The 19,972-nt window shown below is 32.8% G+C and overlaps 1 protein-coding gene across 1 annotated transcript in view; it reads right to left on the minus strand.

Annotated features, from left to right (window-relative positions):
• The window catches only part of LOC129222597 (cyclic GMP-AMP synthase-like receptor), a 42,755-nt gene extending 23,060 nt beyond the window's left edge, over nucleotides 1–19,695 (minus strand). The window contains exons 1-4 of the mRNA XM_054857111.1: nucleotides 19,627–19,695; nucleotides 12,784–13,136; nucleotides 10,253–10,447; nucleotides 7,560–7,721 (exon numbers count right to left, since the gene is read on the minus strand). Of these exons, the coding sequence (XP_054713086.1) occupies nucleotides 7,560–7,721; nucleotides 10,253–10,447; nucleotides 12,784–13,136; nucleotides 19,627–19,645 (729 nt within the window). The 5' untranslated portion in view covers nucleotides 19,646–19,695. The remainder of the gene's footprint in view (nucleotides 1–7,559; nucleotides 7,722–10,252; nucleotides 10,448–12,783; nucleotides 13,137–19,626) is intronic.
• Nucleotides 19,696–19,972: the final 277 nt, after the last annotated feature.

Below are 19,972 nucleotides of genomic sequence, written 5' to 3' on the forward strand. Positions count from 1 at the left end.
AAAAAGCTTTCTGCTTGCTTAATTTTGTCATGGTCAGCAGAAAGATAACAATATTATCAGAGGAGCAATGGGTGAGGAACATGGTTTGGATCTTGGATGGGAGTTATTTCTGTCAAAAAGGAGTGACTATGGCAGAAGAGGGTATTTGCTGAGTTAAATTTTAATGCAGAACGTAACTGGGACAAGTGCTTCGAAAAACTAGAAATTTTTGGATTGCTATACATTTGATGATAGTTTGAAAATATATTAATGACATAGGGCTTCAGTTTTGCGAAAACCGGAATATGGTTACATCCCTGGAGTTGTATGGCGAGGTTCTATGTACATTGAAAAATTATGGCTGAAGATATTTTGTGCAGTAAAGCAGGTCGTATTTATTTAACTAATAATACTATAATAGACTTGTTTAAAGATCAAGACTGGAAAATGTTTAACGTTGCCCATAGAGAATAGAAGTAAATTTTTTAATAATCACTTCTTTTTTTTCTATACTCACCAAAACAATATATATATATATATATACAGTCAAACCCCGATATAATGAACCCTGAGAACTGACTGATTTGAGAAATCGCTATAGCCGAGGGTGCGCTACATCCGATTTTTTAAAAAACGTCTGAATTCGCTAAGATATTTTCTATAATGAACATCTAAATTACGTGATGTTCATTATAGAAGTATCTTTTCATCAGATAAAATACACCGCCAGCTCAGTCATTCCATCCTGCAGTTTCCTTCTTATTAGTACTCATCAGCCCGGAATAGGAACTGAAGTTTACTGAAAATACCATGCCTTGCCTTCAATCTTCGAGTTGAACCGAACCATGTTTCAGTCACTCGTCTGGTCAGTGCTAATTCTATATTAGCTACCAGTGTGTTGTGCTCTCTTGGCTCCCTTGAGAGGTTTTCCACTTCCAGCTCAGTCACTTTCTATTGCGGGTTGATAAGCACTAATAAGCATGAAACTGCAGTCATCGGATGGAATGACTGAGCTGGTGGTGCATTTTATGTAATTCTGCCTTAGCCCTGGCTATAGGGCAATATCTTACTGAAAATATCTTTCCATTAGTAAGTAAAATGTATTGATCATATTGTATTTAATAGATAAGCCATCTATAAAACATTACCTTTTTTTTTTCAAGTTTATGCATGGAAGAGAGGTGTAAGTACTAGTTATTATAAGTAGTTGTTTCTTATAAATGTTCCACACTAAATGAATCTTCAATCATAAAAACATTCTTTGCTGCCTACAAACTCATGAAATTACCCCGTCCTAAGACTATCCATTTCCCTTATCTTTATGCAATTCCCAAATTCCACAAAACACCCGTTTCTTTTCGTTTTATCTGTTCTGCCATTAACACAGTTGGGAAAAATCTTAGTGTTAAACATGAATCTTATCTTAAAAAGATTTTAAAACAACTTAAGCTCTGTCAAGAGAAATGGTATTGGATAATCGATAACAGCAATGATGTGATCAAATTACTTAATATGCTCGACATCTTTCATCTAGAAACATTTCATTTTGAAAATCTGTTTACCAACATTCCACTCAATGAACCACAATTTACAGTTACTGAACTTTTAAAAACTGTCAATACTTCACTCAATATTAATGAGGATTTTTTTTCTCAAGCTTTTTAAATTTTGCTATTTCAAAAAGGGCAATTCTTGCCTTCAACAAATTAATGGTACTGCTATGGGTGCTAACTTTAGTTCTACCCTAGCTAACCTTTTTATTTTATTTTATGAAAGAAAATTTTCTATTGATAATCCTGGTACTACACCTCTTTGTTGCAGATACATTGATGATTTATTATGTATCAACTACTCCAACTTTTCTGAACTCAGCAAAAATACTTATCATAACTTCCTCACATTAAAAAAACTAGTTCTAATAATAAAATTCTTAACTTCCTTGACATTCAAAATAATATTGACTGTGGAACCACTATTTATGATAAAAGACGCGAATTTCAATTCAAAGTTAACTGTCTGCAAAGTTTTTCTTCTTGCCTCAGTAAAAAAGTTTTTATTGGCATCATTGTTTTGCAAGCCATCAGAACCAAAAGAATCTACAAAACGATTACAGCATTCAACCAAGAAATTAATCTACTTAAAAATAAACTACTTGAAAACCATTTACGAAATAATCTCGTAAATAATATTTTCTCTAACATAGCCTTTAAACAACACTTCGCTTCACTATAACTGTATTCCTTTTCACATGTATGATTTTTCTGGAGGAAACCACAAGTTTGGACTCCAGTTGATGATGTTTTTCTAATTAAGTTTTTCGGTCGACCTGGAATGTCTTAGGAACTGTTTCTTTTTTGGATGACATTTATTTATTTTTTTATTCATTGGATTGGTTTTGTTTTAATTTTATTTTTATCGACTGGCACGAAAATGGAACTGATGAATACCATTTTATATTTGCACCCAGACACATAGGTAAGACTTTTGATTTTTGCTGGCAGTACGGTGGAGGGACATTATTGATAGCCTTGGCTTCTAATGTCCGAGAGAAAACCCCAGTACTTTGTTTTAGGTCTTAGTTCCAGAAATCTGCATTCATTTTTCACATGTGGTGCGTTTTGCCCAATGTAATCCTGAATGTTTATTTTTTCGGAACTGGACATCCTATTTTTAGTTTTAGTCTAAAATTTTTGGTCTTTCGACCATTGGATGAAGTTTCTACTGCTGAAGAGTACTGGCTTCATCTCTGTCATTTATCTATGTTGTAACCTTGTTTGTTTGTTGTTCTATTGATGTTTATATATATGTGTATATATATATATATATATTAGGGTGGTCCTTATTTTTGAAGTTGTTGATATTTTATACGACGCCCCCTCAATTTGTTCCATTATACAAATAAATGATCCATGCAAAATTTTAAGTCAATCCATGAATATTAACACGTGCCCCTAGGGCCCCCTTTTTTGAGTTTTGAGGAAAAAATTGCGGATTTTCTCATTTTTATGTAAAAATATTCCTAGGTTTCATATTTAAAGTAATTTTGAACATCAATAGATGATGCTACTTCCACACAAACCATTCTCTCACTTTCATTCTTTAAAATTTTACATATTACATAGGGTACAAGTACACCAATGGTCTTTGGACATGCATATCGCTATTCGCGCTCGTTTCAAACCAAGCGGCATTGGAACATTTCTTTCTACCAAGATGGACACAAGGGATTCTAAAGGCCATTAATGAATGGCCTAGGCCATTTATGAATGATTTTTGACAACAACAAATTGCCTCCTCCAGGCTTTGGGTGTGTTGATTTAGGGAATTTTCTGTGTATGTAATAGGTGTAACAAATAGGGTCACTAGGTTTCCATGCTATAAATATAAGTAATGACAATTATATTTTAATTCGCTGTTCTTTAGTTATATACTTAAATGTTTATATATTCTTATAATTTAAATTTGAAAAATCCTCGATTACCCTACCATAAAAATAAACTCTATTTTCCATATCTAAAATATAAATTTAAAAAAATCCAGATCGGAATAATGTAAAAATCTATACTTTAAACTGTCTTCTATTTCAGTACATAGTCCTATATTATCATCAAATTCCTCTTGCATTTCACAAAATTTAGAAACCGAAATGGGTATCTATCCTAACCTGTTGAACCTTTTTTTCCATATTTGGTCTACCACAACGCAAAAAAGCTTGACAACTATTGAGATCTGCTCGCATTTCATCAATGTTAGACAAATGCCATATTAGGGACAAAGATGCTGCTCATTTATTAACAGCCTATGTAGATGCCGTGAATTTAAATCCAAATAACCTTATGATCAATCGTACATCCCTTAAGAGAGCAAGAGAAAATCTTTGAGAGGTAAAATGAGATTTCATGAATTTAAATCTAGGGTTTTTATTTATTCCCTGGGATACTAAGCTACATCCAGATGTAACTGGAAAAAAAACAGCCGATAGGCTTACCATGATAGCTTCAGGTTCCAATGTTGAACAGCTACTGTTTTACAGTTAAATGTTGTATGAAATATAGTTTTTCGCAGCAACCCTTTCTAGGCCTTTTAAATTAATATAAAGTCTAGTGTCTAAAAAACCTGCAGCGTACAAAATGTTGACAAACATGCAGCATAAGCAGTGAATGAAAAATTCATAAATCACTTATGGTACTTAGGGGATGAACTAGTAGCTTTGTCCGCATTGAATAAAGGAATTAACTTTGAAGATAGGAAAAGACTACTTCAAAAAAATGCTTGCTGAATAGGAAGACGTATCTGATGACTGTATAAAAAATTTCAAATAACAGTAGATGATTTGGAATACTTTCTTAGTAAAGATCTTCCTCTTTATAGAATCAATTACAAGTCAATAAAACTGTTTGATAAGTTACAAACACCAAAAGATGTTTTCCTATTTGATCCTGATTCATGGCAAAATGAAGGAAGCTATTTAAAGGGAAGAGATATTGTTAAAATGCTGAAAGTTGTGAATGATACAACTGAAAGAGGAGCACAATTAATCGAAGAATTTCACAATCAATTTACCAAATATGAGTCACAAAAGCAATTTAGTATTTTACAGACACTCAAAGACTATCAGAATAAAAATGTACATGATTGAGATACATTGAGAAAAGCATACGATTAAGGTATAGTTTCTAAAGCAATATTTCATTTTTATTCAATGAAAAATCCTTAGACGAAATAAAGTAATTTAAAAGATTAATTTTAGTGCTACCTCGCTGTAAAAATATTTTGCAAACATAGGAGAAACGATGTACGGAGTCTGAAGTAAAAACTCGAAGATTTGTGGGAAAATTATGAAAAGTGTTAAAGTTCAACGGCCTAGGGGCACGTGTTATTATTGACCAATCGAATTCAAATTTTGCACACGTTACTTTTTATTATAGTGTCACAAAACTAGGGGGCGTCACTTGTTGAATTCCGAAATTTTTTTTCCCATATAAATAAGGACCACCCTAATATATATATATATATATATATATATATATATATATATATATATATATATATATATATATATATATATATATAGGGTGATTATAATTAAAGTTCCATTTTCAAAACGCTGTAAAAATAAAACCACTGGTCAGAATGACGTCAGATTTCAACAGCATATTATCGAGGAAAGGGGAAAACATATGGCAAATGAAAATTAAATAGTTGAAATTTTTAGCAATAGATGGCGCTGTAAACATCATAATTTAATAGCGGTCGTTCATTCTTTCATCAAATTGGTCTTTAACTGTCGTTAGATTGGCACAAAATACTGTCCCCCGTTTTCTGAAACCAGTTGAAATCGAGAAACAGCACGTTCCACAACAGTTCGAAGTGTTTCCGGGCTAACGTTCAAAATGTGTTGCGCAATGCATGCCTTCAGACCAGCTAAGTTGCACTGAACACAACAGCTTTCAGATAGCCCCATAAACAGAAGTCACACGGGTTAAGATCAGGTGATCTGGACGGCCAGGCTGTATGGAAAAGGGCAACAGAATATGGGCAACAGAAAATCCACACGCAAATAATCCAGTACCGCTTCATCCTGCAAAGGTCACAGTGTGGTGCGGGTTTACGGCATCATTTATCATAGGGCCATATTTTTTCAAAGAGACTGGTGCCTCCGGTCCTGTTACTTGTACCGTAACTGGTAAGCGCTATGAATGCCTTTTGCGCAACTACGTCATTCCAGCTCTACAGCAGCGCGGATGAAGTCATTTTTATGCAAAATGGCGCACCTTCGCACATTGCGAATCCAGTGAAGCAGCTGCTGAAGAGCAATTTTGGAAATGCTAGAATTATCAGCCGCCATTTCCATACAGCCTGGCTGTCCAGATCACCTGATCTTAACACGTGTGGCTTCTGTTTAGGGGGCTATATGAAAGCTGTTGTGTTTAGTGCAACTTAGCTGATCTGAAGGCACGCATAGCGCAACACATTTTAAACGTTAGCCCGGAAACACTTCGATCAGTTGTAGGACATGCTGTTTCTCGATTTCAACTTGTTTCAGAAAACGGAGGACAGCATATTGAACATCTTTTGTGTCAGTCTCACGACAGTTAAAGACCAATTTGATGAAAGAATGAACGACCGCTATTAAATTATGGTGCTTACAGCGCCATCTATTGCTAAAAATTTCAACAAATTAATTTTCATTTGCCATACGTTTTCCCCCCTTCCTCGATAGTATGCTGTTGAAATCTGATGTCTTTCTCACCACTGGTTTTATTTTTACAGCGTTTTGAAAATGGAACTTTAATTATAATCACCCTGTATATATATATATATATATATATAAAAGCAACAAATTAGTTTTTAAACTGCAAATAAAACCTATAAATTATCTGTTTAAATAAAGGTTAATAGGATGAATTAATGAAATTAATGTTAATTGTACAATCAAGCATTAACTAACTAGGCAACAGGGAAATATTTCATTTTTACGAGGAATGACCAACTGTTATTTTTATGACCAACTTAAAAGTGTCAATCACACGTTAAATAAGAATTTCACTCAGCCATAATTTATTAACTAAGGACAAAAAGTATCCTTAAAATAAATAAATTCAAAAAAAAAAAGAACTTGATTATAAATATTATAAAAATTTCGTTATCCGTTCCAGACTCTGTTAGACCACCACAACCAGTAGCGTAACTATGGGGTCTCGCCCCCCCCCCCCCCGCAGGGTCATCCACAGGGGAAGTCACTGGAGGATTTTTTTTTTTTTTGGAAAATTTTGATTAATTGATTAGACAAATAGGAGGCAGCATTGTAATTTTTTTCTTTTCTTTTTTAGAATTGTTTTCAATGATGCCCAATGTTCCTTCTCAGTAGATGTTATGTATGTGATACATATTTAAAAAAAAAACCTAGCTCTATTTTCTTGCGAGTTTTTCAAAAAAAAAACTTTAAAAACATTTTTCATATTCTATGATAAAAAAAAACTCCTTATTTTTTTAAAAATCAGTCTAAATGCTGCCCCCCCCCCCCCCCCGGCTGCTGTATCCTTGGCAAGAGCCACTCCTGTCAACCCCTTGTTACGCTACTAACCACAAACTCATACCACTATTTATATCTTTCAATGAAATTTTAGATTTATTTATTGTTTAGCAAAACTTTGGTTCTTTTAAATTCCAATACATGAGTGGTGGTGACAATTAATACAGTCTGGAGTGGAACAGTTAAACGTTTTGCCAATGTCTACCCTGTGATCTTCATTGCTGAACTTGCATTTTGCCGCTTCAGTCAATTTTTGACAACTTCATCATGTTGCACTGCTCATGTAGAAGTCAGTTTGTGTTTGATTAGAAGATATGTTGTTGGGTAGAAATTTCTGAAGATATAAGGGATTATAGATAACACAGGTTGAATTGAGCAGAATGGTGACCAAGTGATGAAAGGTAGTAATATTTTTATTTAGGTCGCAACATGGTGAGCAGCAACCACCGACCTTGATTATCAACTTAAATGCTTGATTTTATAGCTGTAAAATGTACTGAACTCTTATTGGGAAAAACACCAGATAAAGAAATTGAATTTTTACCTGAAGTTTATTTTTAACTCTTTCATAGACTCTTCCATCAATTCCAGGAGGTTTTTCTTTTAGAGCACATTCAAAAGTAAGAACTAAGTCAATATCAATTTTATCACCATTTTCTTTATTTAAATACACAGTTACAGCAGGACCAGAGGATCCAGGTGTTAACTAAACAAAGGATAAAGTATTAGTACAAACATACACTACCGCTCATTGATTTCAATACAATCAAAACATTTTTACATACTTTTTCAAAATTTTAATAAAAAAATGAATGGGATACTGGATTTCAATGGAATATTCATGTAGCTGTTGTTTGTAAAGCTGCTTCCATTCATTTCTGTATCAAATATTGGTTGTAAAAAAGGTTTAATTAATTTTTTGCCGCATTCTCCAAAAATAGAGCAAAGTATATTCCAGGGTTAGAAAAATCTTTAAATTTTCATGCTATGCTGAGCATGTTTATCAAAAGATACATGCCCGAATTTTTTCATGCCCAGTTTTCCTTATTGTATACTAATAAAAGTATTTGAATGTGTCGTACATCATTAATCAGACGAATTATTTTTGCATAAATCATAAAAATAATAGTTTGAATAAATAGTACATAATAAGAAGTCATTAAATTTAACATAATTTAAGTTATATAATGGGAAGGATCCCTTCCGCGCAAACCGGAAACAGCAAACCATCTTAGTAGTAGGGCGTGAAATAAATTTTGAGCTCCAAGAAAGTAAACAGTAATTTTTCAAAAAAATACGAAATAATCAAGTTTTAGGGGAAAAAATTTGATCAAAAAATTACATGCCCGGCCGGGCACGTAAGGGTAAAAGATTCACGCCCAATCGGAATTTTCACATGCCTTGGGCATGTCGGGTAGTATAATTTTCAAGCCCTGGTGTTTAATAACTATCATATTATAAAAATACATAGGAGTGAGTTAGCTGTTCAGCTAGATGTTATCTGAATGTGCACACACTTAGGTTAGTAAAAAGTAAGCTAAAAGCAAAACTGCACAAGAGAATTTTCAAGGTAGGAATTTCATTATTATTTCAAACAAGAGTTAATTTTCTTTCTGGATGGCTCGTCAAAAAGAGTTATCACTTGCAAATTCCTCTGTGATTGTTGCCCTAAGACAAGCAGGTAATAACTTGTGGAGTATAGGTTGTTTACAGAAGTTTTTAGTTGGTGAAAAAGAAATAATAATTATTTTAGGGTGTACCTAGTTTAGGTTTTTATTTATTACAGGCCTAATGTGAGAGAGAATACAACTCAGTTGAAATAACATTGTATCCGAAAATTTCAATAAACTAACCAATTTAATGTTTCCTGTTTGTGTGGTGGTGATTATTTCTAAAGTGACTACTTTGATGAAGAGAACATTTAAGACAAAATTATGGTACTTATGCTTAAGTATGTAGTCAGGCACGGGTGACACTCGGGGCGGCAATGTGTGTCTTTCCCTACAAACACACGCGCAAAAAAAAGGCTTCAATATTCTATGCAAACATGAAATTGAAACTCATACGATTTTCAGAAACTACATTTGTATTAGGATGAAATTTTATGTGGGCCAATTTTCAGAAACAACTACATTTGAGTTTCAACACTTCAGTTCCATTTTAGGTGTCATCCCCAGGGGGACATCACATGGGGCAGATAGCCTCCCTCCTCCCCCATAGTGATGCCACTGATGTAGTAAAATATATTTTAAGCTTGAATAAAAGATTGTTAAAACTAGAGTTCATTTCCTTGTGCATTAGGGGCTGTCAATAAATAATGAGACAAAGGTTATAAAACAGATTTTATTCGACATTCTTCAGAAATACTGACCAAAATCGTTTGAACACTTATTCTACTGGGAAATTAGTTGCTTAGTTCGGTGCTAATTAGAGTCCTTTGGCTGCTGCTGGCACTAATTACGCACCCACTCCTTTACTTCCGTCATTCAAATGAAATTGTTGTCCCTGAAGTGTCTTCTGAAGTTCCCCAAAGATGTGGGATCACATGGGGATAGGTCTGGACTATAAGGGGGGTGGTTCAAGATTTCTAACTGAAATTTCCGTACAAGTTTTTTTTTTTTTTTTTTTGCATTGGTTGTGTGTGGTCCCGATAAACTTTCACATGCTGTCATACTGTCGCACGACAACACTAGACCACAGACAGCCAATGCAAAAAAGGAACTTTTTCGGAAATTAAAGTAGGAAATCTTGAACCACTCTCCTTATCTACGGATCTATCTTCATGTGATCCCACATGAAGCAGGAAGCTGAGCTGAAGAAGGCACTTCGGGGTAAACGATTTCATTTGGACAATGAAGTAAAGGAGTGTGTATGTAATTGGTGCCAAAACCAGCCAAAAGACTTTTATAAGCATGGAATTATGCAACTAATTTTCCAGTGAGATATGTGTTTAAATAATTTCGGTCAGAATTTTTGAAGAATGTCGAATAAAATCTACTTTATAGCTTCTGTCGTCTCATTATTTATTGACTGACCCTAATATTTCATGAAAAAGCTGAAAGGAAAAAGGTGTATTGAAAATAATGAGTAGTAGTGTACATACGTGCAAAAGAGACACATAAATTATACTTTATGCCCAGAAATATCACATGAAAATTCTAAAAATGTAGACTAACCAGCTAAATACTCAGACACAAGTGGACAAGATTTTATTGGAAGTTTAAAAATAAAACTTACACTCTTGCATTTTTGTGGAACTTGGTATGAAACTCTTGCTTTATCCACAACTCCCTGAATCCAGGTGCGTAATTTTTTGGGCATCAAATATCCATCTTTGATAAAAGGTGCAAGTTTGCCATACTTCTCCTGATACTTTTCAGGATTCTTGATTTTATACTTTACAAAAGAAGGAGTTTGAGGTTGAAATTGTACCTTTAAATAAAAAACAAAAGAGTTAACTATATTTAAAAAAGCAGGAGTAATACATACTGCAAAAAAAAAAAAAAGTTTATACATTTTTGAAGGGACTGTATGGAAAAAGCATATAAATGAAAAAAACTTACAATAGGTATAGGCTAATGTGTATTAGACTCTGCAAGGACCAATTTAAAAAACGTATCATTGATAAAAAAGTATAAAAGAGAAACGTAATAAACGGTACTTCATTGTACTTTGTTCCAACTCCAATTTTCTCTGAAAAAAATCATAACAATTATAGACAAATAAAAATCTTTTAAAAAAAATAATAATATCTAGCTGAGCAAAAAATTCTAATCACCTCTTTCTAGTTAGAGAATTCCAGAAATATGTACATTAATAAATATTTTTATAAGTCTGACGGTAGAAACACACTTTGGCACCCATCTATCATTTCATATTTAACTATGTAGCAGGCACAAAGAACGAAAATCTTTCAACTTAATTCCCAATAAGCGAGAGTTTTTGGTCCAAGAATTTTTTGCACTCCTTAATAAATTCAACACTAGGTTTAAGCTAATAATGGCAAAATTATTTAAACAAAGTTTCATTCAGTGACCGTTGAATTTGACATTCAGAACTCTTTATCTCTAATGTAATAAGGTTGCAACATGATAAGAATCAGGATCTGGTTCACAGAAATAGAGGCCAGGCCATTTCTAACTTCTCCATCTTTGAGCTTATTTCTTTCAGTATTTATCTATTAGCTTGGTAGTAAACATGGTAGTAATAATAGAGCTTTTAATAATGATATTAAATAAGATAATAAATTTAATAAGCTACATACGAAGTGTATATACAAAGTAAGTTCCGTTTGGTAATAAAGAAATATTGTATACGGATACAGGAACAATATTTATTGCTGAAAAATGTATAACTATGTCACATGATGGACGTTATTATGAAGAAAAAAAACACTTTTTGACAGAAGTCTTCAGCGCTTGTTCTGTATTGCGCGGCGCAATTTCTTGAGTGTTTCCTGGTAAACTTTTCTATTGATTGCTTGATCTCGCGGCCAGAAATCAACTGCAAGTGTGACAAAAGACCACCTACAGGAATTTGGCTGGGACGTGTTTGACCATCCTCCTCATGACCATCCCTGACCTCGCTCCCAGCGATTTCCACCTCTTCTTCCACCTGAAATCTTTCCTTGGTGAACAATATTTCAACAACGATGATTAGACACTTAAACAACGATGATGAGCTGAAAGAACAAGTTACCATATAGTTGAAAATGCAGGCGGCAACCTCCTATGAAGAAGGCATACAAAAACTTTTACCAACCTATGACAAATGCCTGCAAAATTTTGGGAGTTATGTAGAAAAGTATTTTAAGAGTTGTAGAGTTTTCAGCAAAATAAATATTTTTCCTGTATCTGTCTACAATAGTTCTTTATTACCAAACGAAACTTATTTTGTGGATATTCCTCATATTTGTGAATTTCATAGAGAAGCCATCTCTTCTTTCTAAGTGTATGTATGTTGCTGTTGGGTACGTATTTTTTCTCTTCTGATGATTGACAGTCTGAATAAATTTCCCTAACTCTGTTATCATCAATTTGACAGCCTCTGTTATTGTCCGATCGAAGCATTTAAAACTGATTGAAACATTTCTGACACACAATACTAAAAAGCAGAAAATGATTAATAAAATTAAAAAGTTATAGTATATAGCTTTTAACATGAACTAAAAAGTATAAAATAATTTCTCTAACTTAATGTAGATTTAAAGTCTCCCATACAGTTTTAGAATTGCTTACAGGCTGTCTGGAAAGTTTAATTAAGAGTTTTTAATAGCTATCATAAAGTATTTGAAAGCTTTAGAAGGAAAAACATGGGCACATATAACTACAAGTGTAAAGGATAGCTATCAATGAGAATGGTTACACCTCTCTTTATCCTCTTTACAGAGCAACAAAATTGTTAAATAAAAAATGCACCAACTGTCTGTTATTGCACTCCATTTTGGAGAAAATTTTAATTATATTTTAGTTCATTTAAAGAATGTGTTATATACTAAAACTCTTTTATTTCACTAATTATTTCTTACAAAAAATTGTGTACTAGATCACACATCACTTTTATTTTAGATTACATTATCTTAGAATACAGAAAATAAAATATGCATATTTAATGCTTAAATGCAGATCAGAATCCTTACTGAAAAAACATCAATATACTTCAAGTTTCTGAAACTAAAAGGAAAACAATAAAGTGCAGAATAACAGTTAGTTACATAAAATTCAATTCTGAATATTTTTTTTTAGCTAAAAAAATATAAAAAAGAATACCTCAATATCGTTTGCACTGTAAGGTAACTTTAAAACCAAATTAATATCATATTCATCAGGCCTAGATATTCGAAGACCAGAAAAAGAACTGCCAGTATAATAATTACGCTGATACAACAGATTAAAAGTTTCATCTTTACTTTTCATTCTTGAAACAAAAGTTTCCAAAAAATCTTTCAATATTGCTTTGTTTTCTTTTTTCAAATCATCTTCCATTTTGATTTCTTCCCTAAGTATTTCTTTCAGAATTGTAACCATTGGATTCCTCAACTTTTTGGGCTGCAAACTCTGATTTTCAGCTTGGCTTTCCATTTCAGGAGAAGTAGGCATACTTTGACCCATTTTCATGCATGCTAAAATAAAATATTTAAATTAGATATATACATACTGTCCAACCACGGATTGTATGGAATTTTCACACGTCCAGATAAGAAGAATCTATTTGAATAAAGGGGAAAAATAAAAATTTGATGCCGGTATTCCGCTCATTTGAAAGAGACTCTGCTTCTGCAAAAGCTGGCATCGTTAAAAAATAATAGATTCGCCCATTTCCGGCTGTAAAACGGATGTTTGTCTTTCCATACAATCCGTGGTCAGACGGTATCGATACATACATTGCAAATAACATATACTATGAACGAAATGAGGATATGGAACATTTTATAAAATAAAAAAAAACTTATTAACTATTACTTATTTCTTCAAGCCTTTAACCATGCAAAAGATATACTTGAGCCAATAATTTTGGCCAACGCAGCAGCAATAGCGGCCAGTAAAGTTTTCATTATTGATCTCGCATTATGCTAATGATTTATGTAGAAATTACAAAACATAATTTCGACATGAAGTATTATCACGCTACTTTTTTTTTTTTTTTTAATTGCATTTCAAAAAACTGTGCATTAAAGAATTTTTTTTTTCTCTCAGGGAACATTGACTTTTGCAATCTTTCTCTGTGCTTCCAAATTTCACATCTGGTTATCGTGTGAGGCAGTGAGAAGCAAAGGGATGTAAGTGGACATTTTCAAGTTTCGAGTAAAAGGCATATAAAGATAACGTCCTAAGTAGGCTTTCATTGAATTTTTTTTCTGAATTATTGCTGTACAGCAGCACCTACCAGGGCGACTACTACTATCTCTTGCCTCAAGACAGAGGGCAGGTTCCCCTACTATTTGTGGTGGTTATCTCCAAATTTTTAATTTTGCCACTTAACATCCCTTTGCTTCACACTGCCTCATGTGAGGAAATGAAGCTCACAATTCCTGAAAATCAGCCCTCTCTTGTAGGCTATCAACTTGACAACCTAGAATACTTGTAGTTGGGATTAGGAATGCAGCGAGGAGTGTATTTGAGGTCAAAATGCCCCTCTCCTTAGAATTAGAGGTGCGATTGAGGCTAATAAGTGGGGGAGGGGGGGGGGTAGAAAAAAAAAACAACTAAAAGACATAGGTCTTTTAGTAGCAGCAAAAGGAAAAGATGAAAAAAAAAGTACAAAATTTTGTTAGGGCTGTTTTTGGGAGCAGATCAGAAGTAATTGATGTAAATCTAACAACTTAACTCAGGTTTTTTTTTTACCGTAAAATCCCGAAAGTAACCCCCCAATCGATTATAACCCCCCCCCCCCTTTTTTTGTAGAAAGTAAAATCTCATTAAAATCCTGATTATACCCCCTCCCCTCCCTTCGCCTGAAAATTTTCCGATCATCTTCATTTGTCACTCCCTCCAATAAAAGAAGGATAACATTTTCTGCTTTACTTGGAAAGCATTAACAAAGGTTTAGTTTCCCCCTCCATGTGCAGTTTTGCTTTTCTAAAAAAAGAAAGAAAGAAAGAAAACACAATGATTTAAACAAAAAAAGAAAAAAAATGGTCTCCATGGTTTATTCCTTCCAAAATGTCTAGACTCCTTTTGATGCAAGGGCACCTTTTTTTTTTTTGTTCATATGTATTACAAAAGAAATTTATACGATTGTAATGCATTTTTTTTTCCTTTTGGAAGAAGCATTTTTGTTCTGACTTGTGAAACTGAACGATCTTCAACACGGCGCCATTTTGAAAACGTGACGCCATTTTGGAGACGTGTTGCTTAAAAAGTAGCACGAAACTTAACCTTTTAAAAGGAGAAATAATGTAATTGAACGAGTTTAGGATCACAAGAAATGTAAATTTTACTAAATCGAGTAAGAGATTTGTCTGTGTTTGCGTTCACGAACTTTGTAAAGCTCAGTTTTCGAAATTATGATTTTCATAACGATTTTGCGACCGTGATTGAGATTTTTGCTTCTATTCTGAAACAAGAACATTAAGATTTTGTTTCTTTTACTGTAACCTTATTACATTCAGTACATAATGAATTTACAAGCTATAAATTATAGGGGTTTCGCCAACTTAAGGTGCAAAATCCTTTCTTTCGAAAACAAATGGTGCCCTCATGCAATTTATTACTACTAGAAAATCATGACACGTTTTTATTAATTAATTTCTCTCTCTCTTCATTAATATTAACTCTTTTTTACTTATTATTTCTTTTCTGTACTCTAAAATTAATACTACTAAAAACAAATATTTTGGCTAATTTTTCAGAAAAATCTCGATTATAACCCCCCCTTCTGAAATCAACAAGTTTTGTTTTGAAAATAGGGGGGGTTACTTTCGGGATTTTACGGTAATTTTGTAATTAATTATGTACATAATAACTTTCCAAAAAAAAAAACACTTAGACATGAATTGAGGTAGTGATAGGCAATGGGATGTCAGTGGAAAAATTAAAAATTTGGAGATAACCAGCACAAATGGTAGATAGACCTCCCCTCTGCCTTCAGGCAATAAATAATACTAGTAGCTTGGTAGGTGCTGCTATACAGCATAAGTTAGGAAAACTTTTCAATGATAGCCTACATAGGACCTTATCTTTAAACACGTTTAACACCGCAACTTGAAAATGTCCACCGGCACTTACATCACTTTGCTTTACACTCTCTCAATTTGACTTGTATTATGTACCCTAATGTATTTTGTAAAGTCTCAAACACTTGGTAATAATTTTATTCAAAAAGTATAGCTTGTTTAAGTAAAACTATTGATTTGCTAATATCTAAACAATGAAACTAAAAGTTACTGCTAGTTCTTAATAATGTTTCGTACACAGATACAAAGTAAACCAAATGATTATGTTCTAAAAATTTTGACATTTGTACTTTTTTTATATAATTTCTAGTTTTGGTTTCTAAATTGGAAAATAAAATAAACTAACCATAAAAGCCCCCCCCCCCTTCCCGCCGAATCGCCACTACTGCTTATAGAATCCTTAGTTTAAAAACATAATTACAATCTTCATATAAATATGTATAGTATTTTATGCACAGTTAAAGGCTTCTATGAGCAAACTTGCTCATCCCAAAAGGTACATTTTGGCTGCACTCTGACATAGCCTGAAAAAATGTAGTTAAATTTGGGAGGTGGATATGGTTACTTTTATTTGGTCAGTGAAGAAAAATTTCGGAGTTTCAGAGAGGGGAGAGATATATCCATATCTACACCCCTGGATAGGCCCTTGACTGCACCAGTGATTGGAACTTAAAGTAATTGATCCCATCTCCCTCCCTCCACCTCCGAGGAATTCTTTCAGCACCCTGTGCTACCTAAATACCCCTTTTTCACCTAAGATCTCCAAAGTCAACCTTATTTTGGGTTTTTCAAACTTTATTTTAAAAGGTTTTAAGGAGCCCTGACTATAATGGCGCAAAAGAACAAAGATATTCTGAAATTGGTTTAAAAATTTTGAAAAAAAAAATTTACTAGGACAATCCAACCTCTCTTCTCTACAGTAGTACAGTAGAAGACAGTTATAACGCTGACCTATATAACGCAATTCTCTATAAAACGCACAACTTTTCAGAAGTAAACAATATGTTTTGAAGTTTAAAAAATCCCTTTGTTTTGCTTTGCAAGCATTAAAATTGTAAGGCAAATCAAATTTTGAAGTAGTTTCTCATCTTTCTATCTTAATTCAAAGTTTTTAAAGGAAACTTAGTACCTCACAGTAAATAGAAAATACCAGATGGCTCTTGAAAATGCAGCTGTTATGCAAACCATGAAGCTAGCAGAAGTGCAGGATAATGCACTTTCTTTTGATTGTGAAACATATTTATTTGTGAACAACTAATTGTAATATTGGTGCTTCAATACTCATTGCAGATAAACCTCATTCTGAAGTGCTAATATATAGATATATTCTGAATATTAGTTTCAAAATCTGTGAAATGATCTATATAACGCAAAAGTTCTGGTCCCAACGTGTGCGTTATAATGGTCTTCTACTGTTTTACAAAAAATGTCCTAAAATAATAATGTTAGACCAATTTTGAAAATTTCTACACATTGTACATTACATTTCTAAGCAAAGCTCTCAGAATTTGAAATAAATAAATAAATAAATAAAAGTTAACAAAAAATCTGTAGAAAAAAGGAATTGAGAAAAAATATGCTTTTACAAAGCATGCGATATCAGAACCCTTAAAAAAGAACCTGGACTTGGTTATAAAAGAGAGAATCCTCGTTTAGGTTTTAAATAATTAAGTGACAAAAAAATCAGACTTTCAGTTTATTGTAATGTACGGGAATTTGAAGCAAAAAAACACCAGAAATGGATTGCTACACAAGATCAGAAAATCCAATTTTATAGCATAATATCAAGTTGATTTTTTTATTTTGTTTTTTTTTTTCTTATATTGATAAAACAGGAGGAAACTTGAGTAGGGTTCAATTTGTCAGTTTTAATTTTTCTTTAAAGTGGCTTCAAAGTTTTTAAATGAAATCAGTGTGAAATTGATTTATCATTATATTGAGATATCATACACTTGATACTAGAGACGTGCCGAGAGGCACTTTGGCCGAGTACCGAGTACTTGGTCGAGTACCAATTCTGTTTTAAGAAGAACCACCGATACTTACATTATGAATTTTGCATTCATTGGAATAATAGTATAGACCTTCATGTCCATATAATAGTTTTTAAAACAAAATTCCAGCTTAAATTTAACTGTGCATTATTTAAAAATTTTGTTTTGTGTCAAAAATTTTACAAAATTATTTTTAAAATTAAAAATAAACAAATAAATAAAAGGTATGATTAATCAAGCTGAAATTAAAACAAATTATATCAATCTATTATAGTTCTAGTCCACCAAACATAAATTATTTTTAAAAGCAAATAAAACAATGTTAAAAGCACAAATGTTCAGGAACACTGCAGACATGTGTTTCTGCATTACAAGGAACATCTTTTTCAGTGCATAAAATGTGAGCTAATGAATGTGAAGACATCCGACAAAAAAATCCCATTTTTTGTCTGAAGACTTTAAATCCATGAGCTCATATTTTGGGCATTCCTTATAATGCCAAAACAGGTGCCTGCAGTGTTCCTGCACATTTGTGCTTTTAATGTTGTTTTATTTGCTTTTATTTTTTTAAGCAAAGGTATTTTTATACTTCATATAAATAATTTTTGTTTGTAGCAAAAATCCATTTAATAATATAAATTTTTTATATTTACTCTTTTTAACTTGGGGCACATTAAAATGAAGATTTACTCCAGTGAAGCATAAGAAACTTCAGTACTCTCAAAATTTAAATTTAACTTGCGAATATGAATTGTAAATGATTGCAGTATATTATATGCTTACACTTTTGCATTGATAGCACAATCTGTATTGAACAATATTCAATATTTACAAGTACTCAGTATTGGTTGAGTATCTGCTCAAAATTTGGCCGAGTACCGAGTACTCGGCAAGTCTCTACTTGATAAATCAATTTCAAATTTTTCCTCATTTGCCATTCAAACACTGCAAAAGAGGTTGCCAATTCAAACATTCAGTTCAAATTTTCACAACAGGATAAGATTTTAGCCTTTATGAAGTGTTGTAGGCTACAGAAATGCACACAAAACTGAGAGTTGTCCTGTTGTAGGTGTAGGGGGGGGGAGAGATGCTACAACAATCACAGATAGGATGTCTATTGAAAATATAGTAGAATGAAAAACTACTGTAACTCATTTCTAGCCCAATTTTTCTTCAAAATATTGAGAAATTGCCTAAAACGAAGAACATTTTTTCAAATAAAATTTATTACAATTTGTTTCCACTTTGTTCATCAAAAAACACTAGTCAGAATCAAAAGGCAAGAACTACATAGGACAAATGACTATTTAAACTGAATTACGAGCATCTGAATTACATATATCAAAAATTAATATTTTAATTGTAACACAATAATTTATTTAATATAATATTTGAAAATAAGGTGATTAAATTTCATGGTTTTGTTCGCAATATTAATCTATCATTTGCAGATAAATTGCAAGCATGTATAGTGAGCCAAATCAAAGCGGAACTTGTGGTTTATAATTTTGAAAATTCAAACTAAATTAACAAAATCTTACGACAATTAAGAGAAAGATTTAAAATATTAAGAGTTTTTTTTTTTTTTTTCAATTGTTTTAATGTGGACCAATTGAACCCTGCCTATGGCAATAATCTGAATTTTGTAAGCAAATAAGATCAATATTTTTAAAAATGCAAAACAAGTAAAAAACGCTAGATTAAGACTTTCAAGCACTACATTAAGTTATTCATTTTTGGAATAGTCAAGCTTTCATTTGTGATCCACACAAAAGCACATAACATGAAAGCAAACTATAAAATACGGTTTGAAATATTTAAAAAGTCACAGACAGAATAAAAAGAAGCAGAGAAATTACGCTCATGCACCAAATAATATATATCAATTGCTGTATATTATCATAAAATATGTTTTTCAATTTATTTAGATTTCGGAAGCTCACCATTCATGAAACCTTTCATACCATCAACACATGCGAGATCGGATTTCAAAGCAGACGTCAACTTTTCCGCTTTGTGAACTCGCAGACTGGAAGTTCACTTCACTTCACTCACGTCCAGAAAATGAACCGGAGTGACAACAGTGCCCCGTTGGACCAGAGAGGTCGGAAGTACTCGGGATCTAATAAGAGTCCCTATATGAACGTTTTCATGTAGGGACTCGAGGATCATCGAAATAGCGTTCAACCACCACCACAATAGAGTCACCACTCTAGTGTGAACCACCACCCTCTAGTTGAACCACCACCACCACTCTAGTGTGGTGGTGGTTCAACCATTGAGAAGGAA

Source organism: Uloborus diversus, chromosome 5, assembly GCF_026930045.1.
Source record: "Uloborus diversus isolate 005 chromosome 5, Udiv.v.3.1, whole genome shotgun sequence".
In the NCBI taxonomy this organism is placed as follows: Eukaryota; Metazoa; Arthropoda; class Arachnida; order Araneae; family Uloboridae; genus Uloborus; species Uloborus diversus.